The sequence below is a fragment of the Phyllopteryx taeniolatus genome, chromosome 11 (assembly GCF_024500385.1).
Source record: "Phyllopteryx taeniolatus isolate TA_2022b chromosome 11, UOR_Ptae_1.2, whole genome shotgun sequence".
Classification (NCBI taxonomy): domain Eukaryota; kingdom Metazoa; phylum Chordata; class Actinopteri; order Syngnathiformes; family Syngnathidae; genus Phyllopteryx; species Phyllopteryx taeniolatus.
In genome coordinates this window covers 7067795-7089533 of record NC_084512.1, presented here as the reverse complement: position 1 = coordinate 7089533, position 21739 = coordinate 7067795, and the positions used below count along the sequence as shown (strand labels likewise).

General features: G+C 40.6%; 1 protein-coding gene across 8 annotated transcripts in view; it reads right to left on the bottom strand.

The window, feature by feature from the left end:
- The window catches only part of thada (THADA armadillo repeat containing), a 154641-nt gene that overhangs the window by 93502 nt on the left and 39400 nt on the right, over nucleotides 1–21739 (bottom strand). For all 8 annotated transcript variants that reach the window (XR_009790926.1, XR_009790928.1, XR_009790927.1 and 5 more), the window contains exons 23-26: nucleotides 16543–16675; nucleotides 10276–10398; nucleotides 9902–10024; nucleotides 9401–9492 (exon numbers count right to left, since the gene is read on the bottom strand). Coding sequence is in view for 5 of the 8 variants with exons in the window: in XM_061790837.1 (XP_061646821.1) it covers nucleotides 9401–9492; nucleotides 9902–10024; nucleotides 10276–10398; nucleotides 16543–16675 (471 nt within the window). In the remaining 3 variants the exon portion in view is untranslated. The remainder of the gene's footprint in view (nucleotides 1–9400; nucleotides 9493–9901; nucleotides 10025–10275; nucleotides 10399–16542; nucleotides 16676–21739) is intronic.

Below are 21739 nucleotides of genomic sequence, written 5' to 3'. Positions count from 1 at the left end.
GCCATGCATGTACATGAGGAAAGACAGACATTTCAATAAAATGACACACACGCATCAATAAAACATAGAATCACACATGCATGAGCACACACCAATAAAATGACAAATGTTATATTTAACACAGTCTTGCTTCTGCAACCGCAATTCTACCTTAGGGCTACTTAAGTTTTTATTTCACAATGCTCATCGAAATGAAGTTGTTCCTTCAGGGAAGAGAGCATGCTTACAAGATCATATGACTGGAGAGAGTGCCACTGGCTTGCAAAGACATGGGAAGTTATGAATGGGCAACAATCAGATGAAAGGCTGTCAAGTTTATGTGTGATTTAAAAGCTACTATGAGGATATGAGGAACTCCTCGCCACTTGTGACCTAACAGACATGTAAGTAAAATGTGATGCCCAAACTAATCACTGTGTACACATGCAAATACCAGACATGCAAACACCAAAGGCATGAAAAAGGTGACAGAAAAATAAAACAAAACACAAAACATTGTCTGGGGGATCCCCGGGCTCTTGCAGAGAATGTTTTTTTATTTGAACATAAATTAAGCAATCTGGAAGACTCTGGAGAGTACAATAAGGGAAAATTTCTTCACGCAGAAAAACATTTATTTACACTGCTTAAGTACATGTTGATGTACAAATTTAAGATTAAAATTTAATTTGCCTCATTTCATTGCTTTTTTTGTTTTGGCCTCCAATTTGAGCCAGGCCCATCTCCACCTGCACCTGATGCCTGCTTCAAGATGTGCCAAGCTGTGCCACATGAATAGCATCCTCCTCTACAATCATTATCCGTTTCACTTCATTTTTCACTATTACCAACTTCAAAGGCTAATCTCAAATGCATCCTCCAGGCAAATATTAAGTACAATATTTTTCTGTTTTTATTGACCATTGCTAAATTTGAAGTTAGTTCATTTTGTGTTGTCACATAAACCCTAACATCACTCCGTCGCTTCATACATTTAACTTTAACAGCCGTAAACTAATTAGATAAATGTAAGCGCATTTCCTAATTAATCCAAGATGTACGAGCGGATTAACTCTTGTTGCCGATGTTACGTGTGCTTTGCTGTCCCACTGGGACCACAATCAGGGCAACGACCCGCAGCACCTCAATGCGAAAATACAAAAGACCACTGCAACAAATACGACACTGGCTGATCTGATGAAAATGCCAAAATGCCTTAAACGTAAGAGTAACAGTAGAGGATGTCTGCTCCAGAGGTGGATAGAATAGGCAAATATTGTACTCAAGTAAGAATACTGTTAATTGACAATAATCCGACTCAAGAAGTAGTCCTCCAAAAAATTACACAGTAAAAAGTACTCAAGTAATGAGTAAATAGTGAGCAAATTCAGATTTTTTTAACCACAGCATGAACATCACTAAAAAAAAAAATTACAAATAAAATGGAAATTCTCCAAATTCTGATGTTGCTGTGTGTGGGCATATGTGTATGCACAGTCAAAACTAGAACACAACATCTGCAATTTACTGCATGGTGTTTATAAGTGAGCTGAAATCTGCGCGTTTGGGCAGATAGTGCCAGACAAATACTACAATACGTGAAAGCTGTTGTTTTTGTTCGTCTAAATCTAAACACGACGAATTGCGCGCCGTTGCCTTCACAGCAACGACGACCTTCACAACATGGCTGCCACATAGGCACGACAATTAGCCGGGCTGGCTTATCTAGTTTTAATACCTACGCCCAGAAAGCCCAATAGAAGACGTTGCGTGAGGTCATCTGATTTTGTGTCGTTTGATTGGTGAACTAGACTTAAACGTCACTAGCGCTTAAACTAGATTGGCGCAAACAGTGTCAATGTGGAAGTCGTAGTCTCGCTCACGAAATAGTTGATAAATAAGCAATAATTGATGAATAAAAGTAGCAACCGACATTTAGATCATCGTAATGGAGTAAAGGTACCGTTACTTCTTAACAGCAGAAGCGGCGGAAGTGTTTTTTCTGGTCTTGTCAACTCCTGTGATTTATCCAAAGCCGGCCCGAGCGCACAGGCGGAACCTCAGGCCGATGCGCCAGCATATTAGTCCGCCGCGGAGTAATATTCACAATTACATCTGTGTGTGTATGGTGGTTGTGTGGAATGGATCTAGCTGCCAGTGTTCATGGAGTACGAAACAGCCTATGACGACAGCTACCCCCCTCACTCCCACCTCAGAAAAACTCATCGGATCTGTACGATTCACAGAAATTGCCTATTTTGAGTTCAAAATGGCGAATCTCGCAGAAAGGCGACCGATTTGCATGTATGAAATACAGTAGTTTGGAAATTACAACATGAGCACATGGGCATGTTCTGCACCCTCCTCTTCCCTCTCTAATGAGAGTCCTTCTTTCAGAAAAGAGCCTGCTCCTTGCAAGTCAAAGGTCAGGGGTGTAACGGACATGCCATTAAAAGATGACACCCAGCACCCCAGTCTCGGGCTACCGCCGCTCTCCCCGCCGAGGTAGACAACCACGGAGTGGCGAGATTCAACTTCGCATACAGACGCTAAGTGAATTACAAGCCAGGAGCATCAAAGTGAGACACAGACATATGGATTTGCACGCCGACGCCAAGTGAATTGCCAGCACCAGGAGCATCAAAGCGGAGACAAAAGACACTGGTTTTGCACCAGAACGCTAAATTAATTAACTTCCACCTCCCAGCCAGACCGGGACAATGGGCGGGGTACTAGTGGCACCCACAGGCGGTGGAACGCCACTGCAAACGCGGGCTCACTAAGCACAGTTTTCACTGGACTTGACTGGGATCTAATATTTTTAAGAGCTTTAAATGAACGCCACTAGTGAGTGTATTTCTGAAAACTTGAATGTCTGATGTCAAATCTGTTGTCAACTGAACCAGATGGAATGTTTCACCCCACAACACGCTCTTGCCAACCCCCGGAAGGTCGACCCGCCTGCCTGAATTGGTCAACACACGCAAGTCAAATTGGTGGTCTACTAAAAGTACAGATTAGTGCATATTTGGGTTTTAAACTAGCGAGAACAGGAATTGCAGCTATACGCATTGACACCCCATGCTCAATCTCACATAAATCAGTTTCCTTTGCCAATGTTCGTCTGTACTGTTTGTTTTGTGTTTTTCTGTATTGCTTTCCTGTAGATCTCATTAAATTTTCCGTAAAATTCACTACCTGCATTGTTGTGTATGTTTGGGTTCGAGGAAAGAAACCTCTGGCAGTCTAGAACTCTTAGGAAAATGTAGCATCTTTCAGATTACGAGACTGACAAAAAGGTTTCTCGTCACTTTCCCTAAATTTTATCCACATAAAAAGTGACGTGATACCCCTTTTACTAGATAAAATAGCTTAATTTATAACACTGTAATTTAAAATTACCCTAAACTGGAAGTAACGCAGGCGTCGCTTCCAGCTCATTCTTTTCTCTCAAATCAATTACATTTTTATTTAACCCGTATACGCTACAGGAATTATGTCAGTGCTGATTACCATGTATACAGGGTAAGAGGTCGTGGAGGAGGAGAAAGAAGTCAGTTAGAGGTACTATATAAAACAACAAAAACAAAAAAAAAAACTGTTTCAGTTTGTAGAGCAGACTGAAACAAGTCAAGACAGACTTTGCTACATACAGTAGATTCAAAGTCTACACATCCCGGTGTACCCCCACCCACCCTCTCTTTTCATCACAATGGCCAGAGACAGCGCCGTACTGGCCGGTAATGTCAGAAACTGGATTTTTTTTCTCCCCTAATTTCTGGAATAATCGGTGTTACGGCCGTAATGAGTCAGCTTTCAGTGATTTCTGTAACAACATGCGGACGTTCGGTAACATTCGGCACCTCTGCATTTTCCACAACCTGGAAAACTATCATTTAAAAAAAATAATAATAATCTTTTAAAAGGGAAAGGGCTCAGGGCTGATCCCTGATGAACTCCCACCTCCACCTTAAACTCCTCTGTCACACCAACAGCACACCTCACCACTGCACATCACCCTTGTTCTTAAAAATGGGCACCAGCACACCTTTCCTCCATTCCTCAGGCATCTTCTCACCCGCTAGAATTCTGTTGAACAAGCTGGTCAAAAACTACACAATCACCTCTCTGAGATGCTTCCATACCTCCACAGGAATGTCATCAGGACCAAGTGCCTTTCCATTTTCCATCCTCTTTAATGCCTTTCTAACTTACTAATCATTGCCACTTCCTGGTCCACCAGACTTGGCATAGTCCCACATTAAATTCTAGGCTCTGTGCTTTCCTCTTCTCTTTCTGCCTAAGAAACCCGCTTTTCACCTCTACTTTGTCGTCGACCCACGGTAGCTGAATTTCCACCGGCAACCTGCAGGTTAACGGTGAAACAGACCTCTTGATATTATGGCCAAAAAGTTCAAACTTGGTTTCATCGGACCGTAACACAATTTCACCACGTGTTTGGTAGATTTTAAAAGCGTTTTTGGAAAATGTAGCTGGGCCTGGATGTTATTTGGAAGAATGTCTCCATAGCCTATATATACTGGTCAGGGAGGCTGCCAAGAGGCCGACAAGTACTGGCTGTTCATCTCCCTTCTGAAGAAGACTGGAGATGTCTTCTTCGTCGTCGTCAGTCTTCTTCAGATGGGAGATGTACAGCCAGTACTTTCCAGAAATTTCTGCAGCTCCGTCAATGTTGCTGTCTGCCTCTTGGCAGTTTTCTTCATGTCTTTTCATCATTTTTTGAGGGATGGCTAGTCCATGCTAATGTCAATGATGTGCCATATTTACTCCACTTAATGACTGTCTTAACCGTATTTCATAGTATATACACTGCCTTGAAAATTCTTTTGTACTCTTCTGGTGAATGATACCTTTGAATAATGAGAGCCATCTGATGCTGTGGAAGCTCTCTGCGGCTGGTGGATTCTAACCTAAGTTGTGACTAACAAAAATGTCAGAAAAGCATCGCAGTGACTTTATTAAGGGTTAATCATTGGGACTTTAAATTGTGACAGGTGTGTGCTGACTACCATTTAACATGAGTTAGAATATGATTGGTTAATTTTGAACACAGCAACATGCCCTGGGTATGCACACTTGTACAACCACATTCTCAGTTGTTTATGTTTACTTCCCATCTTTAAACTATATTTTTTTCAATTGTAAAGTTTATTGGCCACTTTAATGGTCAAACAAGTTTTAAAATGATTTATATTGGTGTCTGTTTTATATCTCTAAAATATGGCATTTGAATAGGGGTGTGCAGACATTTTATAGACATACAACGTTACATGCAGGGTACATACAACATTATATGCAGTTTCTACAGGCGTGATAAGGCTGGATGCTGAGCTGGAACTGAGTAAGCAATCTCTCTGTGTCAGCTGGTTGTATTTATGGTAAAGATGATATCACACCGACATCAATGCAAGGTCACGAAGCAGAGAGGCCTAAGTCTGGGCTCAGTTAATGGAGCAGTGATCCACAAACACTACATCTGGATTCAAGTAAAATACACGGGTGGAAATTCCTGCAAGACGAAAGAAGCAAAGTCTTATAAAACAGCACCCATGCAGTAATGTACTGCAGTGAGCCTTCTTACAGCAATAGAAGACCCACAAACATAAACAAGGACTAACCGCCATCATGAAGTGTTTGGTCAATTGTGTGGAATTGACTGCTGATTAGTCGTATCTTGAAGGGATTGGAAAAAGAAATAAGTTAACTAACTAAAATAACTTGATTCACAAGTTTATAGTCCAAACAAAAACATGACTTCAACTCAGGGCTGACCTTCTCTATGGCAACTCCGAAGGGCACAATTAATTTGCTCAGCTCATTCTGGAGGAGTTCAGAACTTTCAACAGATCCACCCCCACATAAAAATAAAAATTAATTGATGGATAATATTTAAATGCAGCCCTATGGGGGGCACAAGCCAGTGCAAACTGTAGACTGGATAAATGCAGAGGATTGCGTCAAGAAAGGCATTCGGTTTAAAACTGGCAAACAAATATGAGCATTCATCCAAAGAATTCCACACCGGATCGGTCGTGGGCCGAGTAAACAACATCCACCACTGGCGCCGTTAACCGGTGGAAATTCAGCTACTATGGGTCGAAGACGAAGGAGCGATGGAAAGCGGGTTCTTAGGCAGAAAAAGAAGAGGAAAGCATAGAGCCTAGAACTGAATGTGAGGACTTTGAATGTTGGGACTATGACAGGAAACGCTCGGGAGTTGGTTGACAGGATGATGAGGAGAAAGGAAAAGGCAGTAAGGCTAGAAGTTTAGGGGCAGGGTTCAAATTATTTTACCATGAAGGGAGTTGAACAGACTATCAGATCAAGTGATGAAGCTGAAACTTAAAATTTAGGGTGTCATGTATAATCTGATTAGTGGCTATGCCCCACATGTAGGATGTGACCTAGAGGTGAAAGAGAAATTCTGGAAGGAACTAGATGAAGTAGCTCTGAGCATCCCAGACAGAGAGAGAGTTGTGATTGGTGCAGATTGTAAAGGACATGTTGGTGAAGAAAACAGGGGTGATGAAGAAGTGATGGATAAGTTCGGCATCCAGGAAAGGAACTTGGAGGGACAGATAGTGGTAGACTTTGCAAAAAGGTTGGAAATTGCTGTAGTGAACACTCTCTTCCAGAAGAGGCAGGAACATAGGGTGACCTACAAGAGCGGAGGGAGAAGCATGGAGGTGGATTACATCTTGTGCAGATGATGCAATATGAAGGAGGTTACTGACTGAAAAGTAGTGGTAGGGGAAAGTGTGGCCAGACAGCATAGGGTTGTGCTGTGTAAGATGACTCTGGTGGTAGGGAGGAAGATTAAGAAGACAAAGGTAGAGCAGAACCGTGTGGTGGAAGTTTCCTCCCACATCCCAAAAACATGCATGGTTGGTTGATTGAGGACTCTAAATTGCCCTCAGGTGTGAATGTGTGCGCGAATGGTTGTTTGTTTATATGTGCCCTGCAATTGGCTGGCAATCAGTTCAAGGTGAACCCCGCCTCTCGCCCGAAGATAGCTGGGATAGGCTCCAGCACCCCCGCGACCCTTGTGAGGATAAAGCGGTACAGACAATAGCTGGAGATTCTCCAGAGCCAATCAAGGAAAATAGTCAAATGTTCATTCGGTTAACTTGTGTACATTAACAGAAGGGCAGCAAAATAATTTTAAAGAGACTTACTGAACTGCAGTCAGTTTCCTTGTTAATTCACAATTTTCTAGCAATTTCAATTGATGAATAACGCGGATTTTAAGATATGACAGAAAACAGTGAACAAAAAGCACGCAGACGTTCTTCTGCATCTTATGTTTTAACTACTAAACTCTGCCACATGCACATGAAAATAAAACCACGCTGTAATAATAAAGACGAATCCAGCAGTCATAAGGTGGGAATACCACATCACGATTGACTCATGGTTACAAAGCATTCAGAAGTCTTTAAAGTGAGTCAATAGAAACATAGTAAAATGCTTGTGAAAAACTCTAAAATATCAACTGGGTTTAATAGTTTAATAGACATACATACTGTCCAACAGCTAAACAGACATTTTTTATTGTCCATGCCTGCAGTGATTGTAATCATTGAATTATAAAATCATCAATCACCCAGAAACAGTTGCACAAGCCAAAGTTTTTCAATCTTCTCATCAACTTAGATAAAACATAAAAAATATAGGTGAAAACAGCACTTGACCCAGGAGTGTTCTCATTTGTTGTTTGTTAAGAAGCTCCCTGTAAGCTTTCACAGATCCTTTGATTGTTACTGCCGTATGTAACCAATAGTCATTTGGAATATCATTGTCCTTCAAATAAGACACTTGGGGCTTTCTTTATCAAGATCCCAAATAGTGGGGCTGAATTGTGCATTTGCTCTCACAGTTTCCGTGAGCTGTTGGTTGGTGTGGTGAGTGTGATTTACTAATATTGCAATCTCTTACTAAGATTTTGAATAACTTGTGGTAACTTGCAAGTTTACTCACTCTAACAGATTGCGTCCATTGTTGGCAACAGGTGTGAAAGTGGTACAGACGGCCATATTTAAATGACGTTTTTTCTTTAGGTAGCTTTGACAGTTTTAACGTTGGAAAATTTGGGAGAGCATTACAAGAGCAAAATGACGTTTGAAGTGTTGGAATTTAAAGTATGAGAGGAAGAGTCAAACAAACATATTACTGACAAAATCGATCACTGTGATAATTTGGGGGAACCCAGCAACCCCGAATGGGTTGTATTGGAACGGCAAGGTCAAACCTTTGTTTTTGTTAAATACTGAAGACATCTGGGTTTCAGATCAAAAGATGAGTATGAGGCAAAAATTCAGAATTCCAGCTTTTATTTCATGGTATTTACATCTAGATGTATTAAAGAACTCAGGACAGAGTAACTTTTGTTTAAAGCCACCCACTTTTCAAGTGAGCAAAACTATTAGAACAGACATTATTAAAATAACTTAAAGTGAATAACATTTAATATTTGGTGGCATAACCCTTACTTGCAATAACTGCCTCAAGTCTGGGACCCGTTGATTTCAGCCTTTTTCAGTTCTTGTTTGTTTCTGGAGGTTTCTCCCTTCAGGAGGTAAAATGTATACTCTATTGGGTTAAGTCTAAGATGTTCCACTTTTTTCCCCTGATGAAGTCCTTTGCTGTGTTGCAGTGTGTTTTGGGTCATTGTCTTGTTGCATGACGAAGCTTCTGATTAGTTTGGATAAATTTTTCTGTAAATGGCCAGACAAAATGGTTTTGTAGACTTCAGAATTCATTCTGCTGCTACCATCATTATCATTAAAGACTAGTGACCCAGAAGCAGCCATGCAAGCCAACCCATGACATTTCCTCCACCATACTTCACAGATGAGCGCGTGTGTTTTGGATGCTAAAACCTTTGCTTCATATTCATCTTTTGATCTGAAACCCAAATGTCTTCAGTAAGCAATAAAAACAAAGGAATTGACCTTGCCATTCCAATACTTTTGGAGGGGACTAATGTATTTACATTGCATTTTATTTGTATTTGAAGTAAGAATAATGTGCACATAGGAGCTCAAACAGCAGGAAATACTGTACCTCTCGTCTTCATTTGCAGTGACCTTGAGAAAATTGGATTAAAAAAAAAAAAAAAAAAAAACACTGTAGTGTTACAATAGTGTCCCCTGGTGGTGTTTGACAACCACTGCATAGTAATATTTTACGTTGCTTACTCAAAATGTTTATATCCTGACTCATAAATTGGCTCAAAGTTGAAATTCAAAAATATAGATTGCTGAGAAAACTCTTCTGCAACTAGTAATTGTTACCTTTCGATACGATTTACACAATTCGTGCTTGAATGACTACTGTTTTATATAAACAGCTGGCCAATACAAACATTTCATTCCACGCCAGCAAGGGAAAAGAAGCGGACCTGTTTTTTTTTGAGTGTTCATCCCTCCCTTTCTTCACTCCAAAGATCCTTGTGATCAGAGTGCTGAAGAGAAGAGTTGAAGAATTCCTTACCTATAATAAAATAAGTGGAATATGGAGGGAGTATGAGGATAGAAAACATGACAATAAAAGTAAAGCACACACATCAGCATCTTCATGCAGGTTTACAGCTAATATCTGCATAATAGGTTAGCTTTTTAAAACCAAACTCAAACAAAAGGGAGCATATTTTGCTTCAATACCATCACACAATGTCAATGTTAACAGCAACACGAGTTTTTAAAGGTTCATCAGAGTACACATCAAATAGCTGGTGATTTGGGGTTTTCATGAATATCCACCTTTGGGTGTCTAAAATAAACCTTTCAGTTTTGTGTAGTTTTGTTCTTCTATTTACTGAAAAATAAAGTAGCCATGCCATATTTGAGATGTCACACATTATTTGTGCAAAGCTAAGGGGGCAAAATGCATGGAAACTCACTGCCCAGACAGGAGAGGTGAAGCCAAGTATAGCAGCCTGCATTCCATCCGACACAAAACAAATTATGTTTTCTCCCAGACGAGTGTCTCTGTAAAGAGCTCTCAGGATGTTCAGAGCATGGACCTGTAATGATAGCATTTAAGCATTCAGTTGGTACAAGACAAGAATTTAAGAATTGCACGTCTGGCCATTAAGTCACAGAGTTGTTAATATACTGCAGCCAGCAAAATGCTACTACAGCCACAGATGCCAAAGGTACACAAGCTGATTTGCTCTCATCAAAAGACTGTTAGGCACAAACATTTCTGAAATAAGACCATAGCAAGATTACGGTAGGGAGAGCAGTCAATAGATGAAATGACAAAATGACAAACCTGAGGAACAGTGGAACTGTCAGTATTTCTGCCAGCAGCAGGCATGGCGAGGGTAATCAGCTCTCTCATGGTCCTTTTTAACAGACTGCAACTGGAGGACTTTGGCTCAGAAGTGACAAGAGCCTGCGTACAACAAACAACACGAGAGATACAAAAGATCCAAAACAGAAACAAGAAAATACTTCCGTATAATCATGCTGGGATCCTGCCTAATTGTGCAGTACATCTTTTAACTTGATGATACGGTGCATCCGATAAGTATTTACATTTACCATATTTTGTTATGTAACAGCCTTATTCCAAAATGGAATAAATACATTTTTACACAAAATTATACTGATGACAACAAAGTTTGTATTTTTGCTGCTGCTTCTTTTTCTTTCGGCTTGTCCCGTTAGGGGACGCCACAGCGTGTCGTCCTTTACCATGTAAGCCTATCTCCTGCATCCTCATCTCTTTCACAAACTGCCATCATGTCTTCCCTCACTACAGCTATCAACCTTCTCTTTGGTCCTCCTCCAGCTCTCTCGCCTGGCAGCTCCATCCTCATCATCCTTCTACCAATATACTCACTCTTTCTCCTCTGGACGTGTCGAAACCATCGAAGTCTGCTCTCGCTAACTTTATCTCCAAAACATTTAACCTTGGCCGTTTCTCTGGTGAGCTCATTTCTAGCTTCTTTCTTTAGATCTACAAAGACACAATCTCACTCCTTCTGACCTTCTCTGGACTTCTCCATCAAAACCATACTGTTCCTCAGAAATACTTCAGTCCTGAGTCTAGCCTCCACTACTCTTTCCCATAACTTCATTGTGTGGCTCATCAACTGCTTTTCCATTTTTCATGCTTTTAGTGCCTTTCTAACTTCCCCCTTCTAAATCATTCCTACTTCCTGGTCCACCACACTTGCCTCTTCTAGTCTTCTTTCTCTCTCATTTTCCTCATTCATCAACTCACCAAAGTATTCTTTCCTCATTCATCAACTCCTCAAAGTATTCTTTCCATCTATCAGGCACACTACTGGCACCAGTCAACACATTTCCATCTCTATCCTTAATCACCCCAACCTGCTGCACAACCTTCCGATCTCTATCCCTCTGTCTGGGCAAACTATAGATCTTTTTCTCCTTCTTTATTGTCCAACCTGGCATACATGTCATCATATGCCTCTTGTTCGGCCTTTGCCAAGTTTTTATTTTTGCTTATTAATTAAAAAGAAAACTAATAAACATGTATATGAAACTTTACTCAATACTTTTTTATTTTTTTTTTATTTTTTTTTTTACCTTTGCTGGTGTGGCAGTGTTGTAGCATGGGCAAGTATAACTGCTAGTGTTGTGCTCAAGACCACACTGTCTGAGACCAGAACTCACAGAGACCAAGAAAAAAGCAAGACTTTAAGGAGTCAAGACAAGCCTACACTTACATCACTAATAACTGCTAAGATAACGAGCTCATTGGTGTTTGATTGTTACTGCTGACAGAGAGGAATGCTGAAGTGGTAAGGGCTATTCTTTGCTCACATTCAGCCAGATGCTCATCTAAAAGGACGTGCACAACAAACGTCTACAAGGGGAGAAACTCAGAATTTCATGATGTCCTCGTGCTGCAGGCCAGCTATTTTTTTTTTTTTTCTGTTATGATGACAACCAGCTCTACCTCACCACCAAACCCACCGCCACTCTTCCTCTTTCCTCCCTTACTGACTGCTTCTCTGAAGTCAAACACTGGTTCCTCATCCAACTTTCTAGAACACAACAGTGATAAAATCGAAATCTTACTTATAGATACCAAGTCCATATCTAGCCAAAATTGACAGTCTTTCCATTACACTTGAGAATTCCTTTGTTTCCCCCTCCCCCAGGTTAAGATTCTGGGTGTCATTCTCGACAGCACTTTCTCCTTCCAAGCACACTTAAACAACACCACCGGTCTGCATACTTTCACTTACAAAACATCAATGGCCTCTGTCCATCCCTCACCCCCCGCTACTGTCCTTGTTCAGAGCCTCGTCACTTCCCGCCTCGATTACTGTAAATCTCGTCTGTTTGGGCTCCTCGACAAGTCACTATAAAAACTACAGCTTGTCCAGAACTCTGCCACCCGTATCAGCACAACCCCCCCCAGGATTTGAGTCCCTGGCGGCGTAGTGTGTTACTGATGGTAGCCTTTGTTACTTTGGTCCCAGCTCTCTGCAGGTCATTCACTAGGTCCCCCCCCATGTGGTTCTGGGATTTTTGCTCACCGTCCCTGTGATCATTTTAACCCCACGGGGTGAGCTCTTGCGTGGAGCCCCAGATCGAGGGAGATTTATCAGTGGTCTTGTATGTCTTCCATTTTCTAATAATTGGTCCCACTGTTGATTTCTTCCCACCAAGCTGCTTACCTATTGCAGATTCAGTCTTCCCAGCCTGGTGCAGGTCTACAAATTTTTTTCTGGTGTCCTTTGTCAGCTCTTTGGTCTTGGCCATAGTGGAGTTTGGAGTGCGACTGTTTGACATTGTGGACAAGTGTTTTTTATACTGATAATGAGTTCAAACAGGTGCCAGTAATACAGGCAACGAGTGGAGGACAGAGGAGCCTCTTAAAGAAGAAGTTACAGGTCTGTGAGACCCAGAAATCTTGTTTGTAGGTGAACAAATACTAATTTTCCACATTAATTTGCTACTAAATTATTTAAAAATCAGACAATGTGATTTTCTGGATTTTTTTTCTCATTTTGTCTCTCATAGGTGAGGTATACCTATGATGCAAATTAAAGGCCTCTCTCATCTTTTTAAGTGGGAGAACTTGCACAATTGGTGGCTGACTAAATACTTTTTTGCCCCACTGTTTGTATAATGCACACTATTGACTTTTTGACAACTTTGGGGGGGAAAAAAATGTGCATTATACATGAGAAATTACACAGAAGTTCCACATGAAAGCCCAGCTTGGAGCGCTCAACATGAATACAGGCTACACCCGTTGTCGGAGACCACTCTGGAAATCGGGGAGTTCGAGAAGATTAAAAATCCACCCGAATGCAAAAGGAAAACCACTTATTATCCAAGTGGAGCAAAGAGGTCCACTTTTTTAGTGTCATGGCTCCATACGTAATGAAAACCAGCACTGCATTGACTGGGTGCACAATGTATTGCTTACAATGGGAGCTTGAAAGCTTGAAATACACAGTATTAAGTATGAGTAAAGTATGTAGAAATATAGAAATAATATAGTCATGGAAAAAAATATTAAACCCCTTGTTTCTTCAATTTTTTTTTCATTCTTAATGCCAGGGGCAAATAAAGGCAAATTTTTTGGACAAATTTAATGATGACAATGAAAATAGCTCATAAGAGTTTAATATAGAGCTGATTAGCTCCAGCCATTTTCCATGGTTTTCTTGATGATAACCAAAATTATATTTAATAATACAACCCCAATTCCAATGAAGTTGGGACGTTGTCTTAAACAAATAAAAACAGAATACAATGATTTGCAAATCATGTTCAACCTATATTTAATTGAACACACTACAAAGGTATTTAATGTTCAAACAGAAACTTTATTGTTTTTAGAAAATAATCATTGACTTAGAATTTTATGGCTGCAACACGTTCCAAAAAAGCTAGGACAGGGTCATGTTTACCACTGTGTTACATCACCTTTCTTTTAACAACATTCAATAGACATTTGGGAACTGAGGACACTAATTGTTGAAGCTTTGTCGATGGAATTCTTTCCCATTCTTGCTTGATGTACAGCTTCAGCTGTTCAACAGTCCGGGGTCTCCGTTGTCGTATTTTACGCTTCATAATGCGCCACACATTTTCAATGGGAGACAGGTCTGGACTGCAGGAAGGCCAGTCGAGTATCCGCACTCTTTTACTACGAAGCCACGCTGTTGTAACGTGCAGAATGTGGTTTGGCATTGTCTTGCTGAAATAAGCAGGGGCGTCCATGAAAAAGACGTTGCTTGGATGGCAGCATATGTTTCTCCAAAACCTGTATTTACCTTTCAGAATTAATGCTGCCTTCACAGATGTGTAAGTTACCCATGCCATTGGCACTAACACAGCCCCATACCATCACAGATGCTGGCTTTTGAACTTTGAGTCCATAACAGTCCGGATGTTCTTTTCCTCTTTGGCTCTGAGGACACGACGTCCACAATTTCCAAAAACAATTTGAAATGTGGACTCGTCGGACCACAGAACACTTTTCCACTTTGCATCAGTTCATCTTAGATGAGCTCGGGCCGTGAAAAGCCGGCGGCTTTTCTGGGTGTTGTTGATAAATGGCTTTTGCTTTCCATCGTAGAGTTTTAAGTTGCAGTTACGGATGTAGCGCCAAACTGTATTTACTGCCATTGTTTTTCTGACGTGTTCCCGAGCGGATGATGAAATCCCTAAATTTCTTCCAATTGTGCGTTGAGGAACATTGTCCTTAAAATGTTCGCCTATTTTCTCACGCACTTGTTCACAAAGAGGTGAACCTCACCCCATCTTTGCTTGTGAATGACTGAGCAATTCAGGGAAGCTCCTTTTATACCCAATCATGGCCCCCACCTGTTTCCAATTAGCCTGTTCACCTGTGGGATGTGTTTGATGAGCATTCCTCAACTTTCTCAGTCTTTTTTGTCACCTGTCCCAGCTTTTTGGGAATGTGTTGCAGCCATCAAATTCTCAGTTTATGATTATTTTCTAAAAACAATAAAGTTTATCAGTTTGTAGTGTATTCAATTAAATATAGGTTGAACATGATTTGCAAATCATTGTATTCTTTTTTTATTTATGTTTACCACAACATCCCAACTTCATTGGAATTGGGGTTGTACAATTCCAAATTATTCTTCCCAACACTGATAGTACTTTTAGGTCCCTGATTTAGGAAACAATAATTGTTGTTGGAAATGAACAAAAGGTAATATTCCAGACTCTTCTTCATACCAACATATTGTATACTGTGCAGACAGTATATCAATGCCAAGATGGATGATGACATACCAAGAGCTTTACTGGCCGAGATAATTTGTATGTTTCCAGGGGGGTTAATGTAGGAGCAAGGCTGGTGTGTTCGTTATCTCGAGGAGGGAGTTGATACATCTGACCTGAGTTATTGTTAAGAATTGGGACAGCAAGATATGGAGAGATGAAGGTAAGAGGAGAGGAGAAGGACACCAGGTTTGGTCCTTACAAAGCCTCAGGCCTATGGGATTGAGAGGAGGTGGAAGGAAAACACAGTCTGGTTCCTGTGAAGTGTGTGTTGGATTGGTCAGACCAGAGTGCAGGAGGCAGCCTTCCCGGATCTGTCATTCCAAGAGTAAGGAATGCAGACCAAACCTCTGCCAAGGTGTGGAATTCATCTTCTTCTCAGACTATTTCCACTGCGATGGTCTATTATTTAGCTGACATCTTCAAATATCTTTTTTTTTCTTTTTCTTTTTTTTTTAAATATATATCCTGGACTTTTGTTATAGTTACCACTACTACTAGCCAGAGATGTATCGATTCAGGATTTCTATGATCGTATCTACATTAAAACTGGAGCTGTACAGAAAACAATTTAAGAATACATTGCGATTGGCTGGCAACCAGTTCAGGGTGTACCCCGCCTCCTGCCCGGAGATAGCTGGGATAGGCTCCAGCGCTCCTGCGACCCTTGTAAGGATAAGCGGCTCAAAAAAGGATGGATGGATGGATCATATAGCCATATTTTGTACATCGCTGCTTTTTGTTTTGATGGCCAAGTTGGCAGTCAAGATTTATCAGACAAGAAAGTGGCATTAAAACAGCCACATTTTATATAAATCATATTCTTTGTTGCTAAAATGACAGTTTTAAAAATGACATAGCGTTAAAGAAATGGGAACAATCTTCGTGTAGGACCTCTTAGAGATATGATTATCTACATGTACTGTAAGTATGCATACTGTAAGTATGCATCTGGCATGGAAGCCATAAATATAGATGATGTGTAGCAAAACGCCTTTTAAACAGTTACTTTATTGTGGTTCAGTTTAGTGTCTCAAAACACAGTAGTTGGATACATATAAACATTATTTGAGGATTGTCGGTGCATCTTTACGACAAAAAAAAACAAACTAAAATAATCACAGGCAATGATGACCACCAAAAATGATATTGTTAATTTTTGTTCTTAATGCTACTTCCACTTTAAAGTTCAGTCAACAATTATCAATTTCTAGCAATTCTGATAATCTTCAATAAATTATAAAATAACGATTTAAAAAAAATAAAATAAAATAAAGTCAAGCATCATCACCTGAATATAGAAGGGTATTCCAGCGCTGCGCCGAGTGGCACACAGTTTGGACGACTGGTCACTTGATTTGACCTCTTCCAAAACCTCGGATAGCCAGCATGCTGGAAGCTGTTGAAGAACTTTACTACCACTCCTTTCACACGCACGCACGCACACGCAGACACACACACACACACACACACACACAAATATGAATATAAGTATATATATACACATAGTTTAACACTCTTTTTCCAAATACTTTGCACAGGTGTTTGGATAAAATGTCTGAAGACTCACAAGTCAAAAAATACCAGAATAAAGAATCAGGACAAATTAAATATATAGTTGATATAAAAAATCTATAGACCCCTCTTCAAATGGGAGGGTTTTGGGATAGGGATGTCCCGATCCGATTATGTGATCAAAAATAGGGGTCGATCACGTGGTTTTCAGCTGATAGAGTTCAGGTGAAAAAGATCGGTTTTATAAATTTTCTGACATTTTAAATGTCACAAAGTGACAAAATAATCATAATGAACAAAATAATCCAAAGGCACAATGATCTGGCCAAATGGAACAGTAACAGCTTCATTTTATACCACACAATGTAACCTTTTTTTGGGGGGGGTTATTATTCGAAAGGCAGACGCCATGTGTGTGTACATGTGTGCGTGACACACACAAGACAGTCTGCCTTGATTCTATTGGCCCGTTGCACCATGCTAGTATGGAACATTGGAAACATGACACGGACCGCCTATAAAACCTTTATGGGCCATTTGCGTGTATAATGTATAACCACACCATACATACATACATCCATACCGCTTATCCTCACTATGGGCGTTCTGGAGCCTATCCTAACTCACTCTGGGCGAGAGGCGGAGTACATCCTGAACCGGTCACCAGCCAATCGCAGGACACATATAATCAAACAACCATTCATACAATTTAGAGTCTTTAATTAACCTACCAAGCATGTTTTTCGGATGTGGAAGGAAATCAGAGTACACGGAGAAAACCTACACAGGCACGGGGATAACATGCAAACTCCACACAGTGGAGGCTGGATTTGAACCCGGGTCCTCAGAACTGTGAGGCAGATGTGCTAAACAATATTATTAACTGTTACTTTCCATCCTGTTACTCAAATAAGGAGTTGAAGTACAAAAAAAAAAAAAAAGACAAAAATTAAGTTGCCTGAGTTGGGCCAATTCAAATTTTGTTGTTGTAGTTCAATACAGTATATGTGTATCATCAAATTTAGAGCAAAAAAAGATAGAACTTTGAAATTTGTATACACACTTATTTTTTTATTAATGCAATGCCAAGGTATCGGATCGGGGCTCGGTATCGGCAGATACTTAAAATCAAAGACTTGGACTAGGCTGCAAAAAAATGTGATCGGGAGATCCCTAATAATAATCATAATACTGACATAATTCATTTTAAAACTTTTTCCACCATGAATCCCCCCAAAATTGACTCAATATTAATTTTAGGCTCGTTTTCTGATGAAATATTAGATGTTCAGACAGACTTTAGCCCGCCCACAATTTGGATACATGAGCCTGTCACAGCCAGTAGACGGACGGTAGAAGGTGAGGCCATTTCTCATTGGACTTCTATGCCTTCTACGGTGTAACTGTTGCCTATAATGAAAGTCTGGATGTTTTTTTAATACAATAATGAGTGAAAATAGTGATTGTGAAACATGCTAGAAGCCTTGTAGTTTAAAAAGAAAAAATTACTGTTGAAATGCCTCCTTGAGGAAAGAATATAGCCACATCATCCCACATGAAGTACAGTAAATCTTGAAGATTCCTTTCTGCATATCATCTTAATTTAGTATAGATTGCATCACAATTGCCTCCCTTTTTATGCCCAAGTACACTTCTAAAAATATCAGAACGATCGGCTCGATATTTATGATTTTTTCCACGTGTTTCCACATCAGACACGATCATCTACACATAAGGAAGTGCTTTGCAAATTCATTTCCGCATATATACACGGCTTTCGTCAGCTCAATTTTGCATTGATTACACCACATATGCCTTTAAGATGTTCCAATAGAGTTCCTACAGATCACAAAAGCATTTCTGTTGGTGACAATGTGTGAAAGATGCGGACTTTGGGATCAGGCTGACGAGGGTATCTCCCGGCCAAAAGCGTTATGTCGCCTTATGTCCCAAACGCTGCGGCCGATCTGAGCCTGGGGTGTTTGTATCGTTTTAATGATGGCACCGTAATAAATTAGGGATTTTTCAGCATACTGAATTAGCGATAGTCGATTGAAAATAATTTTGGGGTGCTAGCTGTTATTCATGTTGTAGTGCCATGATATATGACAGCAATATAAGGTATACCAACTTGAACAAAGCCACGTTTGAAAACTCAAGCAAACAGTCTTTTTTTTCGGTTATTTCCTAAAAAATGTGTCATTTTGGAGGTGGAGAATTCCACCCGACAGCTACAATATATAAAATACGAGTTAATATTGCCACTTTATAGTATAGTGCATTCCTTTGTCCACACCGGCGATGCAGTGTCTCAAGTCCTTGTTTTTTTTAATTTTTTTAAAGATTTTATTTAAAAAACTTTGTAATTTGTAATGGGAGCAAAGGAGAGTGAAAGTCATGTTAATGAGACAAAGACTAAGAAATGATGGGGGGTGAGAAGGAAGAGGAAAAAGCACAAAAGAAACACCGTCTGAGAGTGCGAACATCGTCGAGCACACCAATGGCAGATGCCAAGACATCACATCAAAAAGGCTGTGGTTTAGTACCCTGCAATCAGCACCCCATAACCCAGCACACAGTCTGGATACTATCCACACACACTTCCCTTCCTGAAACACACACATGCATACACACAAACCCATAGGATGTGTGCACGCGTGCGCACGCATGAAAATTTAAAGCCCGCATTCAACTTGGAATATTCCATGTATTTCAAGGGCTTTTTTTTCCCCCTTTGGACAAGATTATTTGGAGTAACAGTTATCTTATTGTTGATGTTGAACCAGACACGACAAGTGGGAAAAAGTAACTTTAGTTTCATTAAAATTGGTTATTTTTATGTTGGTTTTCAGTAGGCTTCACACGATCAGGATTTTAAAGTTCAAAGAAACTGATAAGCAATCTGTGTGCTAACCTTAATTAAGTCAAGGCATTTCAATTCCACAAATTCATATTAATGTTACAAAGAATAAATCAATTACTAAATTATAAAAAATATTTACATTGCACTGATATTGCAACAATGCAAAATTAAAGAACTCAAAAAAGGCAGCATTCCCCAAACTTCGTAGTGCCATTGACCGTTTTTATGTGAAGATATATGTTGTAGCCGTGGCAGAGAAACAAAAACAAATGATTAAAAATATCACTCAGCATTACACTTCAACGTGCCGGTTTTATTAGCATGTTATAAATAGGGTTGGGCATAGAGAATCGAGAACCGAACCAAAAATTCACATAAACATTGTCTCACAGTATCACAAACACTAACCTTGTGCCTCACCAGTGGGTAGGGAAAAGAATCGGCATTTTATATAGCATTTGGTTCCATCCATTTAAAAAAAATGAATAAATACAAAAATCACTGGTGCCGTGTGAAGTTACTTTTCGTGCCAAAATGCTGAGTAACCTTCAACATAAAAGGCGACAAACTTAAAACAAGTTGTCAAGTTAAAACTTGCATATATAAACCTTTGACGTGAAAGAGAATACAGGGGCAGCTATATAGCATTGTTACATTTAACAATGCTATATTTAACTTTTAGCTGAAACATTATTGAATATTAAGTCAATTGGGTTAGTTCCACACACATTGCCTTTTAGTTCATAAGTTTGATAGTGATACTGGTTATAAAGAACCACGAGTCAGATGTACATTTTAGTCTATGCTGAAGGCTGCTAAGAAAATGGATGTTCATAATTTGGACACCCTTTATTTAAACCATGCAAAATTTTCTGACCCAGCCCCCTAAAAGAATCGGAATCGAGAATCGTTTGGAACCGGAATCGAACTAAGGAACCGGAATCGCTCAAATTCAAATGATGCCCAACCCTTGTTATAAGACACCACAACGTCATCTGCCTACAAACAATTCCGCATTTCTGTTTCACTTTTGCTATTTAACTATTAGCTTAGTTTTTATTGTACTTGAAGATGCATACTTATTGCCGGTCTCATGGCCGTAATGCAGTATTCTGACAGGCGACATGACAGTAAAAACACAGTGCCGTAAAGTGTCATGGTGTTTTGATGGCCTTTGTGTACTCCTAACCCAACTTCAATGATGAATAAAGTTCTCGTTAGACCACAGTTGTGAGGGAAGAATGGAACGGGAGATCGACAGCCGGATCGGTGCAGCGTCTGCAGTGATGCGGACTTTGTATCGTTCCGTTGTGGTAAAGAAGGAGCTAAGCCGAAAGGCGAAGCTCTCGATTTACCGGTCGATCTACGTTCCTACCCTCACCTATGGTCACGAGCTGTGGGTCGTGACCGAAAGAACAAGATCCCGGATACAAGCGGCTGAAAGGAGTTTCCTCCGCAGGGTGGCCGAACTCTCCCTTAGAGATTGGGTGAGAAGCTCGGTCATCTGGGAGGGGTTCAGAGTAGAGCCACTGCTCCTCCGGATTGAGAGGAGCCAGATGAGGTGGGTCGGGCATCTGTTTAGGATGCCTCCTGGACGCCTCCCCGGTGAGGTGTTCCAGGCACGTCCCACCGGGAGGAGACCCCAGGGACGACCAAGGACACGCTGGAGAGACTACGTCTCTCGGCTTGCCTGGGAACACCTTGGGATCCCCTCGGAAGAGCTAGAGGAAGTGGCTTGGGAGAGGGAAGTCTGGGCTTCCCTGCTGAGGCTGCTGCCCCCGCGACCCGACCTCGGATAAGCGGAAGACAATGGATGGATGGATAATCTGGCAGCGGAGCCGCCATAGAAGCGATAATTAGTGAACTATATGAGCGGTTCTGCACCGTGCTGCTGTCTTGTATGCGTTATGAGACATTATAATCTGGCGATGAGCCGCCATGGAGGTGATGATTAGTGAGTCATAGGAGCGGCTCTGCACTGTGTTTAGACATGCTAGCGAGCTAACCACATCCGTGAGAATGCCCAAGCTGCCGGCGCAACGTAGTCACAAAACACACGACAGTTCTAAACATAAACTAGCTTTCGGATTCAAACATACAAGACAACAGC